At 39.2% G+C, this 21,988-nt stretch overlaps 1 protein-coding gene across 1 annotated transcript in view; it reads left to right on the plus strand.

The window, feature by feature from the left end:
* The window catches only part of ACSL3 (acyl-CoA synthetase long chain family member 3), a 50,453-nt gene that overhangs the window by 14,072 nt on the left and 14,393 nt on the right, over positions 1–21,988 (plus strand). Inside the window, exons 2-8 of the mRNA XM_081095496.1 lie at positions 7,422–7,839; positions 15,247–15,424; positions 17,116–17,225; positions 18,071–18,209; positions 20,311–20,461; positions 20,672–20,795; positions 21,035–21,106. Of these exons, the coding sequence (XP_080951622.1) occupies positions 7,462–7,839; positions 15,247–15,424; positions 17,116–17,225; positions 18,071–18,209; positions 20,311–20,461; positions 20,672–20,795; positions 21,035–21,106 (1,152 nt within the window). The 5' untranslated portion in view covers positions 7,422–7,461. The remainder of the gene's footprint in view (positions 1–7,421; positions 7,840–15,246; positions 15,425–17,115; positions 17,226–18,070; positions 18,210–20,310; positions 20,462–20,671; positions 20,796–21,034; positions 21,107–21,988) is intronic.

A 21,988-nucleotide genomic window follows, 5' to 3' on the forward strand; every position in this document is an offset into this window, starting at 1 on the left:
TGTCTTTAACTGATGTTCTGGTCCAGAATTTTTTGACCTTGTTATTTGTTGTGTAGAGAAAGTACTTACATGCATTAATGATCTTGATTTTCAGCTGTACCGTCTAATTTCATTCATAGAGAAGTGACTGTTGAGTGGTCAGTGTTGAAATCTTCAAGGTTGTTAAAGATTTGTTAATAGGGTTTTAGAAAGGAAAAGAAATCCTTTGTTTTTCCTTTAGTATAAGGGAGAGTGAGATCCACTGTATTATGTTGAACTTAGGCAAATAACAATATTGCAATGAAAATAATACTCACTGAGAGTTTCCAGATTCTGGTGGGATCAAGTGGGGAGAAAAAGATAAATGTTTCAATTCTGCTTACAAAGATATAATTTACCAGGTTGCTCTAAGTCATAGGTAGCTTAAGAGAAAAGGTTTCCTTGTATCTGGAATATGAAAGATTAAAGAACCAGTACTATTTCAAATAAAAACTCATAAAATTATAATCCTCAGAGATTCTTTGTCTTGTTATTAAGCTTTATTGGTCTTAATCTTACTGTTAGAAGTTTTATGAATCCAGTTTTTCATAGAGTTCTGTAAATTTTCACCCAGTTCAAATGTATGATCTTAAAACTTATCAGAAACCTGTATTTTGGAGTATCAGAGTCCTCTTCATGAATCTCTGCAAAAAAGTATGAGTAATATGACGACTCTGTAAATGACAGGCTTAAGGTGACATGGTTAAAGATCTCTGATTACATTGCAGTTGGCAAAGAAATGTGCTTTTTTTTCTACAACACAGTATTTTCAGATAACTAGAATTACAAGTGAAAACATCAGGACATTGTAGATTCTTTAGAATTTTATATAATTTCTGGAAAATTCATTTTAACAATATGTGCATAGAAGTACAAAAATATAATTAGACAAAAGTTTTTGTGTAATTTAGCATATCAAATAGATCTAATTAATTTTATTTCCTCCTTTTATAAAGAGAGAGATGTCCTTTGAAATTTCTCAGGGATCTTTCTGAAAAAATTTCAAAGTTATTTTCAGCTTAAGAAAAAGTTCAATGCGGGAAGGTGGGTGGGGGCGGGGTTGGTGAGGGGGTAAAAGATCAACCAAAGGACTTGTATGCATGCATACGAGCATAACCAGTGGACACGGGTGGGGTGGGGGGAGTTGAGGGCATGTGCTGGGGGTTGGGGATGGCCGGGGAGAGATCAATGGGGGGAAAAGGAGACTTATGTAATACATTAAATAAAAAACTTAAATAAATAAAAAAAAGACATTTTAGCCTTATCTGGTTGCTCAGTGATTAGAGCATTGTCCCACAGACTGAAGCGTCACTGGTTCAATTCTAGTGGTCAAGGGCAAATCCTCGGTTGCTGCCTTGGTCAGGGTGCATGTGGGAGACAACCAAGGGATGTGTCTCTCACACTGATGTTTCTCTCTGTCTCTCCCCCTCCCTTCCACTCTCTAAAAATCAGTGGAAAAAAAGATATCTTCGAGTTATGATTAACAAAAAGAAAAAGACAGTTTAATTTTGTATGTATAGGAAGTTTACCAAAAACACCAGGAGTTTTAAAACTTGGTCAAATAGGATCATAGGCTGTGAAACAATATTTAGTTATCTACTTAATCATGGTGACAAAGACTTCACAGGCAAATACAGAAAGTTAAATAGTTGTAAGTAAAATTTAGATCCTTTAATATTAAGACTTGGTTTACATAAACAATAAAAAACCTGATGATAATAGAGCACAGGAAATGATTTTAATAAAACAAAACCATTGCTTTTTCTTTATGAATTCTTATTAAAAAGCATACAGGGAAACTTTGTCCTTTTAACAGAGAAAGAACTAAACTCCAATTATGTATCAGCTATTTTTGATGTTTAAATTCACTTATTTAATTAAATTTATTTAAATCTTACTGACCACCCATAAAATTTTTTTCCCAAGATTTCCTTTCCACAAACCTACAACTTGTCCCTTTTAGTTTGTTTCATCTTATTCAGAAGAACTTTTTTTTCTTTTTAGGGCAAACCATTTTAATTTTCTTAAAAATGCATTTGCTTGTATTAAAACTTTCACTGAAAACACATTCTATACTTATTAGAATTCTTAACCCTTAGAAACTTTCATTTCTAATGACAACTAAAAAGTAAGCAATAGTATTCTTTGTATTGTTAAGTTTATGAATACACTTAAAATGTTTTTGTTTTGTTTTTTGTTTTTAGAAAGAGAGGAAGGGAGAGGGTCAGAGAGAGAGAGAAAAATATAAATGTGAGAGAGAAACATCAATCAACTGCCTCCTGCACTCCCCCTACCAAGAATCTAGCATGCAAACTGGGCACATGCCCTGACCAGAATAGAACTGGTGACCTTGTGGTGCATGGCTTGATGCTCAACCAACTGAACCACACTTGCCAAGGCTGTGTGTGTTTTAAATACTGCTAGGTTGTTTCAGAGGACTCTGGATATTGCAGTCTTTTGCATACTTGTGAAACTGTTGGATGAAAATTGGTATGGCTTCATTTTAATCTCAGTTGCAAATTAAGGAGAACATATTGTCTATATGTATTAGCCATCTGCATTTCTTCTTTTTTGGCCTCTCTGTACATAATTCTTTGCCCAGTTTTCCTTTCTGTTTGTTGCCTGGTTTGTTTAATTTTTAGGAGCTCCACATATTTTATCATGTATTATTTTTTTTCTGAGTCTTGTTTTCCTTTGGATTTTTCAAATGGTTTCATTGCAGAAATGTTAACTTTAAAATTTATGTGGAAGAATAAGCCTGTAAGAATTAATAGGCCCTGACTGGTTTGGCTCAGTGGATGGAGCGTCAGCCTGCGGACTGAAAGGTCCCAGGTTCGATTCTGGTCAAGGGCATGTACCTTGGTTGCGGGCACATCCCCAGTTGGGGGTGTGCAGGAGGCAGCTGATCGATGTTTCTCTCTCATCGATGTTTCTAACTCTCTATCCCTCTCCCTTCCTCTCTGTAAAAAAATCAATAAAATATATTTAAAAAAAATGAATTAATAGGAACATTTTGAAGAATAATGATAATGAGGGCCTTACCAGATATTTAAAGCAGTAAGTTCTCAAGTATTAGTGTACATAAAAATTACATTCATGCCATTTAAAAACATGCTACCACTAGAGTTTTGTGAGGCGAGGAAGGAGCGAGACATATTTGAGGAATCATCATTTTAAAGATTCTCTAATGTAATTTTGATACAATTGGTTGACACACCGCTGCAAATGTACTACATTTGGAATAGTATGGTGTTAGCAAAGCAGTTGACAGATCCAAGAAATGGAATAGTGTCCAGAAACAGATCCAAGTGTAAGTGGGAATTTACTGAAGGTGACATTTTGGCTAACTGAGAAAAGGGTGGCTTATTGAATAAATGGCTTCAGGCAGTTCATCTGAAAGAAAAGGTTAGCTTTCTCCCTTACACAATATAGATAAGTAAACTCTATGTTGACTGAAGATCTAAATGTAAAAATTATGCAAATACTATGAAAAATATAGGTGACCATATGTGGCGAGCCAGCACGGCCATGGCATATTCAGCCCCCGGGTGACTTATGTGCCATGCCATCTCAGCCTGGCTCAGTGACCCTGAGAGTGGGCAATGAAGGATGGAGAAAAGACAGACAAGAGAATGAGCTGTGTCTGGGTGGGATGCTGCTCCCGGATGGAGAGACAGCGCCATGGACTACAAGCCGTGTCTTTATTTTATAGTCAGATTCCACGAGACAAAGTAAGGGCATGGTCAAGATGTGGGTTTCGATCCGACTAAATTACATGCATCTGAACTCTATCAAGCCCATATTACTCAGGCACGTGGGGCCATGTGTTCCGACCATAGGTTCAAGCTCACAACACAGCTGTTGGCTATAATTGTGCTGGGAGGGCCCTACCCTCCAAGCTGGGACTTGCACGTGCCAATGAGAGGACTGTGCCCTCTCATCAGCCCAAGACTTGAACCTGTCCAAAACACTGTAGTGGCTCCCCACAACCATACGTTTAGCCTGGGATGGAGGAGACCTCCTTAACTAGATTGGGAACATGAAGGAAAAGATGAACAGATTTTCCAGTCTTTCACTGCTGCTGTGCTAATTCGTGACTATTTCCTTCAGAACAGAAGATCTTCACTATATTAAGCAGAAAGATTTCAGTTGTTGGGAAGGGCTGGAGGAACAGCTGCCACCATTGCCATCTTCTGGGCCATCAGGCAGTGGGCATTGATCGCAGCTGCTGGCTTCATGTCACACCACCCTGGCCTCCTGATCTAGGAGGAAAGGATTATCTCAGCTATTTTAAAATCTAATTTCCTTGCCTCCAGTTTCCGCTACCTTCAGGTTAGCTATCCTCTGTATATACTTACTTTCTAAAACTGTGCATTTGTGTACACTGGAATACAAACTAAGTTCCTTCCCCAGCCTCAGAGGCCATAACATTTTGACCTTTACAATTTGGGGCCTTACACACCTGCTCTCATTTCCTCCTCATCCCCACCCTGTTCTCCTGGGGTGGCTGATTGTTTCTTGAGCACCTCCTGCTTTTGGTGCTCTTTCAAATTTTGTAGTGTTATCTCTTCAAAATCTCCATTTTCTCTCCTCTTTCCCCTCAGCCTTTAAGATCATAAGTTGCTATTTGGTTTAAGAAGACTCAGAAAATTCCAGAACTAGCTTCTACCTTTCACTGTACTCTTCCTGAGGTGTTTACACTTAGTAGTGATCAGTACTTAGTTTTATAGTTTTAGGTCTTATATGATCTATTTTGAGTTAATTTTCTGTATGTATAAGATAGGGGTCTATTTTTGTTGTTTTACATCTAGCCATCCAGTTGTTTCAGCACCATCTGTTGAAAAGACTGTTCTTTCACTATTTATCTTGTCATGTTGTTGCAACTCGATTGTTCATGATATAAGGGTTTATTTTGGACCCTCAGTTCTATTCCATTGACCTATATTGTCTGTTCTTTTGCTAGTGCCAGACTGTCTTGATTATTACTGCTTTATAGTAAGTTTTGAATTCAGCTTTGTCCTTTTTCAAGATTAAATTTTGACTGTTCAGGCTATTTTGAATTTCCATGTGAATTTCAGGATTAGTTTACAGATTTCTGTATAAAGGCTAGCAAAGATTTTGGTAAGGGTTGTGTTGAATCTACAACAATTTGAGGAATGTAGCCATTTTAACAATGTAGTCTTACGATCCTTAAACAGGATGATTTTCTATTTATTTACGTCTTTAGTATCTTTAAACAAATTTTGTGCTTTTTGTTATATCTAATCCTAAGTATTGTAAATGTAATTCTTTTCTTAACTTCATATTCTGAATGTTCATTGCTAGTGCACAGAAATAGAATTAATTTTTGTATACTCATCTTACATCCTGCAACCTTTGCTGAACTCTTTGTTGTATTAGTTTTTTAGTGGGTTACTTAGGATTTTCTTTTTATTTGGGGGGCATTTTAAAACCTTTTTTATTATAAAGACAACCATACAGAAAAGTAGAGAGAGTAGTATATTGAGTCTCCATATACTCACCATTTAAGTTAAATAAGCATTAATATTTTGCCATATTTGATTTACATTCTTTAACTGAAATGTTGTGATATAAAATTACAGACATGAGGTTTTTACCCTGAAGTAGTTCATTATGCATCTCTACTTTGCCATCTTGACCAGAAGTCCCCTAGAATTTTCTATACGTTACAATCATGTCATCTGTAGATAAAGATGTTTTTTTTTATCACAAGATTATTTTATAATTCAAAATGCAAACATACAAAATGTAAATTTCATGAGATAACATCATTGTCCTGGATGCCTAAGGTGCATCTGTTCTTTGCAGCTCTGATGCCTGGAAGTGGCAGGACCCTTGTGGTTTTTTATGTTTTTTTTTCACAGAGAGGAAGGGAGAGGGGTAGAGAGTTAGAAACATCGATCAGCTGCCTCCTGCACGCCCCCTGCTGGGGATGTGCCCGCAACCAGAGTACATGCCCTTGACCGGGATCGAACCCGGGACCCTCCAGCCCGCAGGCTGACGTCTGTCCACTGAGCCACGCCGGTCAGGGAGGACCTTTGTTTCCATTGTGCCATTTCCTTTACAGAAACCTCCAGTGGTCCCTCATACGCTTTGTGGCAAAGCCCCAGGTTCCCTGGGCTCATCCTCCACAGTACTGCTCAGTGCATCGTCAGGAAACAGCGCATGGTGAGCAGAGCTTTGGTCAGTTGGGAGTCTTGGCTTCTCACCAGCTGTGCGTGGGCAGATTTGGAGGTGTCCTTGTCTTGTAAAACTGCAGAGTTAGACTTTTAATTTTTTAAGCACCATGTCCTTTCGTTCTGTGAACATATTTATTATAATAGCTGTTCTGATGTTTTTTTCTGCAAAAATCAGACATTTGGGCCCTCTGAAGGACGATTTGTTGACTGCTTTCCCCATATGTGTATATGGATCACACTTTCCTGTTTATTTGCATGTCGTGTAACTTTGACTTAAACTGGCTATTTTACAAGCTTTATAGCAATTTTGAATTCTGATTCTGAATTCTTATTCCCTCCTCCCTTTTCTGCAGCTTCTTGTGGTGGTGGTGTTTGCTTGTTTATTTGTTTAATAACTTGGCAGGCCTATTTCAGAGAAGTTGATCTTTTCTATAGTGTGCATCCTGTTGCTCCGCAGAAGGCACAGCCGATCCTGGATGCAACATACAGTGTATCGATCTACCTCTCCTAATGACTGTGTAGGATTCATGAGGAAAGGGACCAAGACTTCTGTTCACTGTTGCATTCCTTGTACTTAGAGTAGCATCTCAGTAAATCTGATGAATGCAATGCATAAAATGACCAAAGTTTACTGCCTTCTTGCTTCACAGCTTAACCTGTCTAAATTGAAAAGTATCTAGAACCAACCACTATGGGAAGTGAATTTCATGTTTGCTAACTCCAGTTGCTTTTTGCTGCCTAGAGTGAGAGAGTGGGAGCTCCTTGGGAAAGAATGCAGAGACTAACAGGAGTTCCTCTGGGCCAGGAGAGGAGGCTGTGGTGAATATGCAAAGTGCTGCCATCCTAATGTAAAGAGACTGAAGAACAGGAAATGGGTACAATTTTGGTCTCCAATTCATTTGTAGGTCTTCTGGCTTGCTCCCTCCTGGCCACTGGGAAATGTTTGTGGATACTGGGGGTTAGTTTGGAAAAGCTGCATTTTTACAGAATGGTGTGAAAACTTTTCTATGGCAACTCCATTGTTAGTAGATACAGTACAGATGAGTCTCACAGATATCAAGCATGGGTAGGACTTGTCTGCTGCCAGTGCACTAGCTGCTGCTTTATGGGGGGGAAAAAAAATAATTTGCCTATTAATATGAAGAATTTTTCTTTAAAGTTATTTAAAATGAATTTGAACTAATTTCTTTCTCTTCCTTCTAGATTCTTACAGAAATCTGTTACTTCTACATTTTGAGCACTTATGAATAACCACGTATCTTCAAAACCATCAACCATGAAGCTAAAACAGACTATCCACCCCATTCTTTTATATTTAATACATTTTATCATATCACTTTATACTATTTTAACATACATTCCATATTATTTTTTGTCTGAGTCAAGACAAGAAAAATCAAACCAAATTAAAGCAAAGCCTGTAAATTCAAAACCTGAGTCTGCATACAGATCTGTTAACAGTGTGGATGGCTTGGCCTCAGTATTATACCCTGGCTGTGATACACTAGATAAAGTTTTTATGTATGCAAAAAACAAATTTAAGGACAAAAGACTCTTGGGAACACGTGAAGTTTTAAATGAGGAAGATGAAATACAACCAAATGGAAAAATTTTTAAAAAGGTAAGGTGATCTTTCGTTGCCTTTGAATTTTCTCTGCATAAGATGAACTTTTAGAAGTGGTGGCAAGGGACAAGGCTGGCCTACTTCTATCGGATTTGCTGACATGGCAGGAGAAACAGGGTAGGAAGGGGGCTAGACTGTGTTCTAACCTCTTTGTAGTCGCCAGCACCGATTTGTCTTGAATTTTCACTAAGACATTAAGAACTCTTGCTGGTGTGGGGCACTTCTGCACCTGCGTGTCCACCAAGGTTTGGGATAGAATGTCTAGGGCAGTTTTGGGTATGAAACCCTAAAATCCTGGCAGTTCCAGAAGCACCTGTGTGTGCTTGAGATTGCTCTAGGTTTTAGGGTGGTACCTGCTGTCTGTGGCACCTGATTTGAACACAGCTTCCATTGGACACTTAACATGTCTTGTCCTTGGGTTGTGGCAGTTGCATGGATTTTAAGAATTTCTTTCCACAAATAGAGAAGAACCTGCTATTATTGATTTGAAGCAGGGGATACGACATCCTAGAGGCAGTATAACATAGTGGTTAAGAATCTGGATTCTAGATCCAGAGTACAGGTTTAAATCTCAGCTTTTTCACTTACTAGCTATATGACTTTGGAAAACTCATTTAGCAAATTTGCCTCAGTTTCTTTATTTGCAATATGGAGATAATGATCATGGCTGGTATTTATCAGCATTTCTTTGAGCAAGGCTGTTGTAAGAGCTTTACATATATCAACCTAGATAAAACTTATAATAGCTCTATGAGTTAGTGTTATCAGACTTTAGATGACAACAGGGAGGCACAGATAGGTTGAGTAACCTAGCAAGGGGTGAAGCCAGGCTGTCTTGCTTTATTTGCAATTCCAAACTTTTCCAGAAGTCTTTAAGTCAACTCTGGTACAGAAATCCTATTATATTTCCTTGTTTGAAATTAGGCTCATTAGAAAGTGAATTAATTTTGAGGTTTTGTAGATAATAGATGAGGCAGATATTTTCTGTTAGCCTTCCTCAATGGGAAAGGGTGCTATCCTAAGGCTGCTTTCTGTTGGTCTGAGTGGCAGCTGTGGGCAGGTCTGCAGACTGGACAGTGGGTGTTTCCACTGCACGTTAAACAAGCTAGGCTTTTCTCTTCCTCTTCGTCTCCTACATGCACCCATTGTATTGCAGCAGGAACAGTGAAAAGGGGACGGCCATTTACAGCTGATGTAAGAGTGGAGTTGTGTAGGCCATGTGGCTTCTACTCAGAGTACTTGCCAGCAGGGAGTGCAGACGTATTTTTTGATGAAGTGTGCCTTCATTTCATAGTTTCCATATTTGAAGACAATCTTTAATTAGGAGAAGAGAGCTAATGAGGTAGCAATATCTAAATGTTTCCTCTCCGTTTTGAGGGGCTGAGCTTTGGGAATTAGCCCTAGAGTGTTTGAATTAATCTGATATGTTTGAAGCAAAGATATTCCACCTTTATTTCCAACTAATGATCTGAAGCTTTGTTTCCATCTTATCCTAAAAGTATTTGAACTACAAGAAGGGAGGTAAGTGGAAGAAAACAGGCAGTGTGATGATTCTGCTCTAACTATACCCACAATAAGGTGGGCATCAGTGTCACCAGGACAGGCCTTTTTCTAGGGGGCACAAGTAGAAAGACAGAGGCAAAGAAGCAGAGGCTTGGCAAGCTCTTTCAGGACTGTTGTCTTACATTTTAAATGTCATATGGTTTTATGAGGCTGTCACAGAGCTAAGCACCAGGAATGTGTCAGCATCTCCTGATTGCAGCCTCCCCAGCACCAAGTGCATTGTTTCAGCATATTTTGAAATGAAGAACTGTGAAACTGTTGGTCTGTAGAGCATCTCTAAAGTACATGCACCTGAAATAGAACAAAGTTGCAAATAACAGAAAAGAGCACAAGGCTGTTCAGACATCGTGATCTAACCACCACCAACACTACATTTTTTTCTTATATTTTATACACATTAGAGAGAAGAAAACAAGGAATTATATAATTAGAGTGCTTACAGAGAGATTTCACTATGACATTCCCTCTAAATTATCCAAAAAGATAACAGAAGTCCTTATTTTTGTTCTTGGGGTTGACTTTGCTTTCTCTTCCTCATCCTCAATGTCTACTTCTGTCTCATTTCTTGCTGCAGTCACATTTTTTACCCTGTTTACATAGTGCATGATACTCATTTTCTGAGTTATAGGACATTAACATTGTAATTAATCTATGCAGTGGTTCATCTCTTGGTCAGGGTTTGTGGTTTGGTTATTACATTACTCTCCCCAACCAGAACTCTTGGTTCATCTTTCCATACTTGTTCCCCTCTGTCAGCCCCTTTGTTGAAGGTACTATCTGGACCAAATGGCTCAAGGGAAAAAAAGCAGGAGTCTGGTTTTCCCCATGCTCACAGCCCTCCCCCCTCTTTAAAACTGGCCTTGTGCTTTGTTCAGGGACATATGAGATTAGATATTTGATAATGCTAATAATGAGGCTCTCTTATCTCAAAAGAAAACAAAAATAAATTATTCTAATCCCTATACTAATCCACTCACACAGTAGCTGAGGCAGTCTTCTATGAGCAGCTCACCTTCCCTCTACCCAGTCACATCCCAGTTCCCTTCTCCAGTGCAGGCAAAACAGTGTGATTTAGTACTTGGGTCCTCGGATGAGGTTGCCTGGGTCAGATTCTCATCCTTTTACTAATAGCTTGTGATTTTGAGGAAGTTAATATTTTCTCTGTGCCTCAGTCCTCTCATATGTAAAATAGCGATAATAATAGTAGCTATGTCTAGAGTTAGTGTAAGAGTTGAGTAAGCTAATTCTTGCAGTACACTTAGCACCTAGCAAACATTAGTAAAAATTGTCTGCCTTCCTCATGATCATCACCATAATGATTACCAACCATCCAGATTGTTTGAATATTTGTACTTTCTCTGCCTCCCTTCCCATAATCTATATATATAAAAGGCTAATATGCTGTGTCCCTCTGACTGCCCAACTGGTTGCTATGGCACAAACTGACCACCAGGGGGCATATGCTCAATGCAGGAGCTGCTGTGACGCACACTGGCCATTTACAAAGAAATGGCACCGTGGACCTGGTGCCAACAAAGCAACACTCGGCTTCCCCCAAGTGGGACACAGGCCCTGCCACCAACTCAGAGCGACAGCCCACCAAATCGCAGCCAACATTGCCGAGACCCTGTGGCGCAAAATGCGACCCACAGCCCAGCCTGGCCCAGAAACGGTGGCTGTGGGTGCCAGGTAATGTCATCACGTAGCAACGCCTGGCTTTCTGTCCCTACCGACTAGCCCCCTTGCAATTTCTTCAGCCCAGGAACACGACTTGCTTTATAGCCAGGTACGAGCATTTTACACTTTAACCAAATGTCGGTGAAGCATTTTCCTGTGCCTCATCCCATTTGATCCTCACAGAAGCCCTGAAATAGGTAGACAGGAGACTCGGTAGAATCCTATTTTTATTAGCCAGAAAATGGAGATTTAGAAAGTTTAGAAACTGGACTCGACTGAAAAGAAGTAAGAAATGGTGGACCTTGAAAATGATTTCAGGTTTTGTCACTGCGCAGAATATAATCAAACACTGCTGCAGTTAAATATTTTACCCTTTGTTCTCCTTGCATGATCTACAGTAATAATCTGCTTCGTGTTATTTACTGCTGTGTTGCTGACAATTACCTGAAAGAGAAGTTGGGGTGCTTCATTGGGCTGGAAAAGGTTTAGCTAAATCAGAAAGCAGGTCTAATTACGCAAGTTTATTCTATATAAAAGGCTAAGTTGACTCGCACATGTGCGATACATATAAAACTCTCTCTGGTGCCAATCGCACGCATGTTTCGATCTGTCATTGTTGATCGTGAATTTGGTTGACACTTCTGTTATAGAGAAAGGGCGAATAGTGACATTAAAATATTTCTTCTAATTTCCTTTTATTTTTGTTTATTTATTTAAATATATTTTATTGATTTTTTACAGAGAGGAAGGGAGAGGGTTAGAGAGTTAGAAGCATCGATGAGAGAGAAACATCAATCAGCTGCCTCCTGCACACTCCCTACTGGGGATGTGCCTGCAACCAAGGTACATGCCCTTGACCGGAATCGAACCTGGGACCCTTGAGTCCGCAGGCTGATGCTCTATCTGCTGAGCCAAACCTGTTAGGGCTAATTAATTTCCTTTTAATGTGCACAAGTTTGTGCACCAGGCCTCTAGTTTGTTTATCATGATCTTTGCTTGCAGAGAGAAAGGTTAAATGAAGCCAGCTGTACTTTGCTAAGGAGGCAGGAAAGTACATAATTTTGAAATATTTCTTTTCTAAATGGTTATAGTAAAAAAAAAGTCCTGGTGCCTATAGGGGTTAGGCTCTCAGTGACCCGGAATTGGATCTTAATAGACTGTCTCATTCTTCAGGTTCCTGAATGGTTATTTATGTGCTTTTATAGAATGTTCTGTATGTTATCTTTATTTTTATTGTTTTCTTTGAGATAAGGGAGCCTCATTATTAGCATTATCAAACATCTAATCTCCTATGTTCCTGAACAAAGTAAATTAAGTTCTTGTGTTCCAGGCAGTGCTAGTGTGAATGATAACATTGATATTTACATGTGTGTATCATACCTGTCATGGAATAAAAATCCAGCCAATTAAATGTGAGGGAGGAAAGTTACTATAAGGATAATCTTAATCCTCCCCTTAAGTTTACTGAGAAGAGGGACAGACCCAGGGAGTGCATGCTCCTTGAATTCTGTGCCCCAGGCGCCTTGCCTTATCCTAGTTCCTGCCCTGGCCCATCCAGTTTGAAGAACAGAAAGAACAAAGTTGTATTTACAGGAAGGGAGTCAGGTAGGAGGGCTGGAAATGAGCACAGGGAAACCTGCACTGCTAGGTCCCTTAGGGCCTTTAGGCCAGGTAAGACTTTTGGACTACATTCCAACCAGACAGGGAAAACACTGTGGAGTATTAAACAGAGCAGTAAGCTAGTTTATATAGTAAAAAACAACAACACTCGTTACTGTAGCGAGAATGGGTTGTAGAGGAATAAGAATGGAAGCGGGTTGCCTAGTTGGCATTCATTAGTTCAGGGGGAGAGATGGACTAGGGGTGATCAGGAAGGACATAGAAATTTGGGAAGGTCTTCGAAGCACAGTCCTTGTTAGTTTGGCTTTTGTCAGGGCCATTTCAGCCACTGTAACACCTGAGGGACTGCTGCGAAGAGTATGGGTACAGATGGGTGAAGGTTATTGAACTTGGTGGTAGGTAGTTAAGGGAGTTTCTGTTTAATTTCTAATTTCTCGGTGAAGTATCATCACCTGGAAGTGAAGAAGGGTGGCAGAGGGTGAGAAAATGAAGATGCTAGGGAAGTGGGATTGAATTTCTAGGTGGTGAGATCTATGATTCTGGATTAGTGGTTGTCAGAAGTATAGGCAGGGAATACATAAATGTAATCTCAGGCTGGGCTCACCATAGGGACAAAATTAGGGTTAGAAACTTCCAGCACAAGTCAGATAAAATTATGGGGTCCTCTAAATGTAACATTTATGGGAAAGATGACTACTAGAAGATTCAGTGTTTTAAAGAATTAAATGAAAGTCAGATTTTGATTATGCTTGCGTTAAACTCATGATTTGATTTCTGTGTCACAAAGTGGCACCATCATATGGTTTTACACATTTGGACTATATATATGACTAGAGGCCTGGTGCATGAATTTGTGCACCAGTGGGGTCCCTCAGCCTGGCCTGCGGGATTGGGCCAAAACTGGCTCTCTGACATCCCTCAAGGTGTCCTGGATTGCAAGAGGGCGCAGTCTAGGCCAAGGGACCCCGCCGGTGCATGATCGGGGCTAGGGAGGGACATGGGAGGTTGGTCAGCTGGGGAGGGACCGTGGGAAGGCTCCAGGGCATGTCCGACCCATCCCAATCAGCTGGACCCCAGCAGCAAGCTAACCTATCATAGTGTCTGCTCCCTGGTGATCATAGCGACTGGTCTGCCTGTTGACTGTTTGCCCCCTGGTGGTCAGTGCATGTCATAGCGAGCAGTTGAGCGGCCTTAGCATATCATTAGCATATTACACTTTGATTGGTTGAGTGGACGACTGATGACCGGACACTTAGCATATTAGGCTTTTATCCTATAGGATGCCTTTTTGGAATACATATATTCTCTGACACTTAAAAGCTAGACATTTAGATTCTTGAATCTAGGAAGTAACTAGGAGGTAGCTCATGCTTATCTTTAGAGTGTAAAATTCTTAATTGCAATCCAGTTCCTGCATGTTTTGGCCCAATTCTCATCTGTCTTCTCACCCCCACAGAGCTCCTTTTGAAGTTTTGGAGCTCCCCATGCTGAACATTTTGTGGGGGTGAAGAGCAAGGTGAGAGTTTGGGACCACTAATGTTAAATAAATATTTTAAATACAGTCATGTTATCCATCAAAATAAGTATTTCTTAAGTTCATTATGGAATAGGACACTAGAGGGCAGCATTTATCCTTTTTCAATTTTTATCTTCATCTTATTTCTGAAAATCTCTTAAATGTATGCATTTCTGAAAATGAATATGGTTTGATGGTTTTAAGGTGTGTGACATATATTGATGACAAAGCCATATTTGGGAACTATATATTTTTGCAGTGAAAGGAGCTTTTACATCAGTTTGTATGTAGTTGGGGATTTATAGTCTGATCTAACTTAAAGATAAAAATATGTTAACCAGCTTTAAAAGGAGATTGTTACTAATGTAGACTCAATGTTATCTGAACTTCTGGAAAGCACAGATGAAATATTGAATGGCGGTGCCAGTGAGTATTCTGGTCCCAACCTGGTCATGGAAAGAGAGACTTGTTCACTTCGCTTATCCAGTGTCAGATACAGCCATTCAAATGGAACCGTCACAAACATTTTCTTAGCCTGGGTCTGGCCAGTTTTCTTTTTGTGTATTGTATTTTATCATCTGATAGCGAATCCAAGAATTCATAACTAAAGAAAAAATAAAATTTTGGTGTCAGTAGTACTTGATACTAGGCTAAATTTTTAATTATTAGCTAAATCCTTTAAGTAAATGAAATCTATAAGTGAATTATTAGTATATGACCCCTGAGCCAGAAACGTGACCTTTAAGAGCCTGTCAAACCCTGAATATTTTTGAAAACAAAAAACACCTCCCCCCAAAATACAGTTAAAAATTTAGCATCAAATTTGAATTGTCATAGAAGATACCACAAAATAGCTAGTTTTTGAAACAGATTTTTCACTTGAAATCCATTTTCTTTTTGTTAAAAAATAGCTTAATTACATGCAAACATAACTTTCAGTCAAAATTTGGAACACATCCTGGCTTTCTAGAAATTAATATTTTGGTTATATTGAAAGCTATTTGTATGTTTTTCATTTGTTTTACCAGGTTATTCTTGGACACTATAATTGGCTCTCCTATGAAGATGTCTACGTTAGAGCTTTGAATTTTGGAAATGGCTTACAGGTGTTGGGTCAGAAACCAAAGACCAACATTGCTATCTTCTGTGAAACCAGGGCCGAATGGATGATTGCTGCACAGGCGTGCTTTATGTATAACTTTCAGCGTACGTGGGTTTTCTTTTTCTTGTCTTCTGGAAGAGTGGACCTACATTATTGTGGGAGAGATGATACTGACTTTTATTATAAACATCTCTTACGAGTAAAATTCTGATGTTATTTTTCACTTTGCATTCAGTCAGTGGAGAACTTGTTATTAAAATTACTGATCTGTTTTTGGAAAAGGAGCTAGTTGTGGAACAATTGGTGCAGTCACTATAGTAAGGGGACTTGAATCTACTAATAGGGAACTATCTGGGTATAAGGAGCCATGCCTATACACTGCTATAATCTCTCAGGATTTCTCCTTTGAAGGTGGCATCATTTTGTTAGGCCACTTCTATCAGAGGTAGCAGTTGCCCTTTAAAACACTTCCAATACTCAAATCCAGGTGCTAGCAGCTAGACTAAATGATAGAGAATTTTTATATTTTATCTATTTGAGTGGTATTCATGATGCCTCAGTCTGTGAGGTAGTCCTGGAAGCTTAGTTGAGAGTTATTGGTGCCAAAATGTGATGGTAAGTATGGACATTGTCTTATCCTGTAGATCAGGATTGGGGAATGTCTGGCCTGCGGGCCATATCAGTCCTGAAAAATTATTGGGTCTGGTCCTGCCAAGGTATTAGGGGTAGTTAATTAAATGTTTGACCAAATATAGCAGACTAATTTTTAAGTTGATAATTTTGTATGGCTCCCAGAATGATGTTAAAACTATCCAAATGGCCCTTGGCAGGAAAAAGGTTCCCCACCCCTGTTCTAGATGAAACAGAAAAGGTACTTTTACCAGATTTCTTGCTGTAAATGCCTTCACTGTTTTTTCCCCCCTTTTAAATTGTTACACTTTTTTATTTCTACAGGTTTAGGTTTATAAAGTGTTTCTTTTGAGAAGCTTTAACCATTTCTTAAAGTCACTTTAAGTCTATTGAATTAAACAGAAAGCAAATAAAAATCTACCATATTATTTAATTTCATCATTTTTAAGAATGTTTTTCTTTAGATTTTTCTGGGATAAGCAGTACTGACACTTGTTCATGCTATTACTGTAACATGTAATACCTTAAATCTGACAATGTGTTATCTTAATTGGTATATTTTTTTTTTAAAAAATATATTTTATTGACTTTTTACAGAGAGGAAGGGAGAGGGATAGATAGAGAGTTAGAAACATCGATGAGAGAGAAGCATCGATCAGCTGCCTCCTGCACATTCCCTACTGGGGATGTGCCCGCAACCAAGGTACATGCCCTTGACTGGAATCGAACCTGGGACCTTTCAGTCCACAGGCCGATGCTCCATCCACTGAGCCAAACCGGTCAGGGCTGGTATATGTTTTTTTTTCATATTTTGGTATCAAGTAGTTAACAACTGAGATTTGACATTTTAGAAGTCAGATATGATTACTTCTAATATGACAGTCCCATAGTAACATCTGTAGGTGAAAAAAAATAAAAGTAAATATTTTTAAATTTTAAAATATTGGAAACCTTGGGGGAAATTAGGATAGAGTGAGTAGGCATAATGTTAATTAGCGTATTAAAAAATTTAGGAAAACAGTACATTTAGATCATAAACTATGGATCTAATGATGGAGGGTTCAGTATGCTCCCTTCTGATTCATGTCCACTTTCAAAGGCTTTACCTACATTTAGTATACCCTTGAAATGTTCAAGTATTGACTTGCCCTTATTTTCCCTATAGTTGTTACGTTGTATGCGACGCTAGGAGGTCCAGCAATTGTTCATGGACTAAATGAAACAGAGGTGACCAACATCATTACTAGTAAAGAACTCTTGCAAACAAAGTTGAAGGTGAGGACTGGAGTTGTTTTAATAACTGTCCGATACTTTTGAATTTTCAGTGTCATGAGCTCTATTGTTGATGCTTAGTTATTTTATGATCTTTAAAATCCTTATTACCTTTATAAACTTATAGGAATATCATTTTATTCCTTTAGTAAAGAAAAAGTGGATTTCATATATACATATAACTAGTGCAAGAGAGTTAAAAAATTATTAATATTCCCATTTCTAAGGTGGAGTTTATAAAACTTTTCTTTATTGTACTCATCTATTTTCTAGTCTATTTTAAATTAAATTTTAGTTTTGAAGGGTTATTTTTAAACTAATAATTTTATTTCTGAAGCATTGATTCATTATGAGTTTTGAGAATTTTTTAAAGGGGAAAGAGACTTTATGAAACTACAGGAAAAATTTGCTTTGTTAATTTGTAGATAACTCCCTATTAAAAGATAATTTTTGATTTTAAAAAAATACACAAGTTTATAAATGAGTGCCATTCCTCCCCCTTCCTCTGCATCTATTAGCCTCTTATTACATAAGGAGATTGGCTCCCTGCAGTTTAGACAGCCTATGTTTACCAGTACATGCCCGTTTTGTGAGGAAGTAACTTTGTTGATCAGGGTTTTACCAAAGAGCAGAGATACCAGTAAATGTGGCGCTAAAAAATAGTAATTTAAATTTCAGACCAATATTTCTTCATCTGAAAAAGGGGCATTCATACCACCCCCCTTTATTTTGAGGCAAGAAGGTAATAATTCATTGAATATGGTAAACTGCTTTTCTTGTGACCTGGACCATTTGCTAAGCTATTTCATGAAGAATAATGAACATGGTGAATGCTTGTGTGTTTCCAGGATATAGTTTCTTTAGCCCCACGCCTGCGGCACATCATCACTGTCGATGGTAAGCCGCCTACCTGGTCCGAGTTCCCCAAGGGCGTCATCGTGCACACCATGGCCGCAGTGCAGGCTCTGGGAGCCAAGGCGAGCACGGGTATGTCGCAGCTCCCTGTCCCTTTTGTGCGCTCTGCAGGGACCATGCTTTCCAGAATAATTTCTAGACCATCTCTCTCGGAGTAAGATCACTCTGTGTATACTTTCATCTACCCTTTCAAGAAAGTTAAAAGGAAAAATACAAGCAGTAATCTACAAACGTTCTAAAAATAGTATTGATTTGAATTTAGTTTTAAACATGTTTTACTTTATACAGTTTTTCCATTTCCTTTTTCTGGTAATTTTAGATGGTTTAAAGTTAGTTTTATAAATAATGGCATTAAATTTGTCCTCTGTGGAATAATTATTTGTGAGTATTAAAAGATAGCTAAACCCAGATCCCTCCGTTTACTCTCTATTCTAACGGTACCTCTTCCAGAGGGGGCATCTTTTTAACCTAGCACACCTAGGCACGGTGACTCTGGGATTTCCTTCTCTCAATGTCAGCAAGCATATTGGTGTTTAAGGATATCATAGAAAGCTGCTTAGATGCTTGGGTGTATTTCCTTTCTAGTTGGACACTTAGTGACTAATTCAGTGTAAGCATTGGCTAAACTCTTGAATGGGGTTATGCTGACATTAATTTTGGGCAGATTGAATTTTAGGTGCTGGTGGGGCATTCAGATGGCACTGTCTAGTGAGCAGTGTCTGTACAAGTCTCATACTCTGCAGTGAAGTTTGGAGTTAGGAGATTTAGAAGCCAGAAGTAGTGTGTTTCTTTGTTTTCTTCTTCTACCAGGGGTAGAGAGCCTTCCAATTCACTTCGAGGGGCACAGCTCTAGCCCCCAAAGGGGATGACATTGCTTGCTGCCAGCACCTCCTGTTTAAACTGCTGCTATGACAGACAGCTTAGGTGCCTGGCAGTTAGGTTTTAATTAGCTGTGGAGTAGGTGAGGTCACCCATGGAGAGTGGTGCATTCAGATGCCACCCAGGATTGGTCAGAGCGGAAGGGAGAAATCGTGTCTCAGTGAGGCAGGAGTCAGCAGGACAAGGTGCACAGGACTAGCCAGATGACACAGGGGGGCAAGGGGACCATTGACTTAGCAAATGTCACCTCAGAGAGCAAGTTCCAAGAAGTGGGATGAAGCTTGGATGCAGATTAGGGAGTGAGGACTTGAATGAGAACAATTGTCGAAAAATGTCTGCAGGCCGGAGAGGAAGGGTTCACTTGAGAACATGTTGAAAACTTCCCCCCTGCTTACTTAGGAAGTCCACATTGAGGGTAGTTCCTGGATTAATTCAGGCAGATCATCAGTGCCACCCATGGCCCACTTCTCTTTTTCTACCCTGTCTCCTCTGTAGGATGTTGGCTGCTGTCCTTAGGCTTGTCAAATGGAGGGCGTTGTCCTTAATCCAGGATTCCGAGTGTAGCCAAGTTAACTTACCACTGCGAAGCAGAGAACATTTTTAGCAAATGTCTAGGTACCCTTGTCCATCACCCCAATTTTTAGTTGCATATCTGGACTAGCCTTTTATCTTCCTGCCTCCTTCCTTGCCTTTCTTAAGTTAGGTAGCCACACAGCAGCCAAAGTGATCCTTGTCCAGGATGATGGACATTGCTTTCTCCCGGAGTGAAATCCTAAATCCTAGCATAGCCTCGAAGGCTCTGTATGATGTGGGCCCGACTGCTGCTTCCCCTTCCTTCCTGCCTCTTTTCTCTTGCTCGCACCTCCCCACCACACTTCCTACTGCTCTGTACTTATGCCAAGCACATTTGTACCTTAGGGCCTTTGTACCTGCTTATTTTCTCCTTAAAAAAATCTCAGTCTCAGGAATTTCCTGGCTCTTTCTCACTTTCTTCAGGTCTTTACTAGAATATCAATTCCAGAAAGGCCTCTCCTGACTTTTTCATCTAAATGGCTTTACTTGTCTTGCTTTATTTTTCTTCATAGCTTTTATTATATGATAGATTTATATGTTAGTCTATCCCAACAGACTATATGTTCCTTATGTGCTGGGACTTGATCTATTTTCTTGACGACCTGTGTGATTACCATGAATAATTGTTGAATTGAGTTAATAAACACATTATTATGAAAAAATCGGGGCTTTGGCTAGATTTCTTAGAAGTATATTGTGTATGTGTTTTTCTCCAATACAGAAAGCAAACCTCAGAGCACACCGGCACCCTCAGATATTGCAGTAATCATGTACACAAGCGGGTCCACAGGACTTCCCAAGGGAGTCATGATCTCCCACAGCAACATCATTGCTGGCATCACGGGGATGGCGGAAAGGATTCCACGCCTGGGGTATGTCTTAGCGAGTAAATGCGGGGGAGGCCAGTGTTTATGTCTGTCATAGTACGCCTCCCTGGCTCTCCTCTCACACAACACCACACATGGAGTCAAACTGATGCTCTGAGGGCCTTCCCATGTGCCTTCTCAAGCTTGCTCCTACTGGAGTCACTTTCGGAGAGAGTGCACCTGACCATTTCTTCTCACATCTCCCTTTTCTTTCAGAGAGGAAGATGTTTACATTGGCTATTTGCCTCTGGCCCACGTGTTGGAATTGAGTGCAGAGCTTGTCTGTCTTTCTCACGGATGCCGCATTGGTTACTCTTCACCACAGACGTTAGCAGATCAGGTAAATTAAGTGTCTATGACTTGAGATACAAGCAAATCATAGTAATTTTTAACGCATTTTCCCTGACAGTTTGACATTATATTGTGAAGATGACAGCTCCTTTTAAAATAAGCACTTGCTTTTTAGACTATAAGTAAGTTAAAATGATAAATTTAGATAGAATATATTTTTTAATCTAAGAATCTGATTGAATTTTAAAATAAGAATCACTACATATAGATCACTTTTTCTCTCTACAGTCTTCAAAAATAAAAAAAGGAAGCAAAGGGGATACTTCCATGTTGAAGCCAACACTGATGGCAGCTGTTCCGGTAAGAACTGACCACTAATTAGTATTGCATTCTCAAGAAGAGTCACCTGCTACAGACATACTTGCTAGTGGGAAAGATACTGTGGTTGAGGTGGTCATGTAGGGTTTATCCTCATTGATTTTCTGTATTACTTGAAGCTCTATAGATTTAGTCCATCTTATTATATCATCAGTGCCTTTCTCTAAATAGTTTCTTGTTCAGATTCTTTTCATGAGGTTTGTTTGCTATTAGTAGAAACTTGAAGTTCAGCAGGAGATAGGAGAGAAGGGTTAAGATTACCTCCTTCTAAGCAAGTAGTGTAATTACCTCCTGAGTCCTCAGGAAAGTCTGGCCAAGACACCAAAAAAAGTGACTGAGAAGTTGGTGCCACTTTGAATGGGAGGGGCCTGAGAGTAAGGTTAATGGAACTGAGACACAATGATTTCTCTCCTTACGTAAGTCTTATGTGGCTTTCTGATTTTGTTTGAAAGTGTTGGAAATTATGGTCAGATATCTGAGCGCTCATGTCTAAGTACAATTACATAGTTATTCCAAAGTCAAACAGAAATGACTGGCAATTTTGGAATTTCTATAGGTATATCGTTTTCTTAGTACTATCTTGCTTTAAATTTTCAGTTCATGTAAAAATTCAATATAATATGATATTGTAGAGGAAACTCTCTGTGAAGTCATTAAAGTATATTTCATAGTAGTAATAGACCTAGCAAGCAAAATATAGTGCAGACAAGGAAAAATTCCTGGGTGCAGCATTGAAAGACAAAACCAACCAAAATAACCCAAGGTCCTCTTTAGAGCAAAGAACGTGCTACTCTATAACTAAAACCATTTCATATAGTTGTTTATTTACTTAATGAGTTCAGTTTTTAGTTCAGAATAGATAAG

Source organism: Myotis nattereri, assembly GCF_964212035.1.
Source record: "Myotis nattereri genome assembly, chromosome: 7".
In the NCBI taxonomy this organism is placed as follows: Eukaryota; Metazoa; Chordata; class Mammalia; order Chiroptera; family Vespertilionidae; genus Myotis; species Myotis nattereri.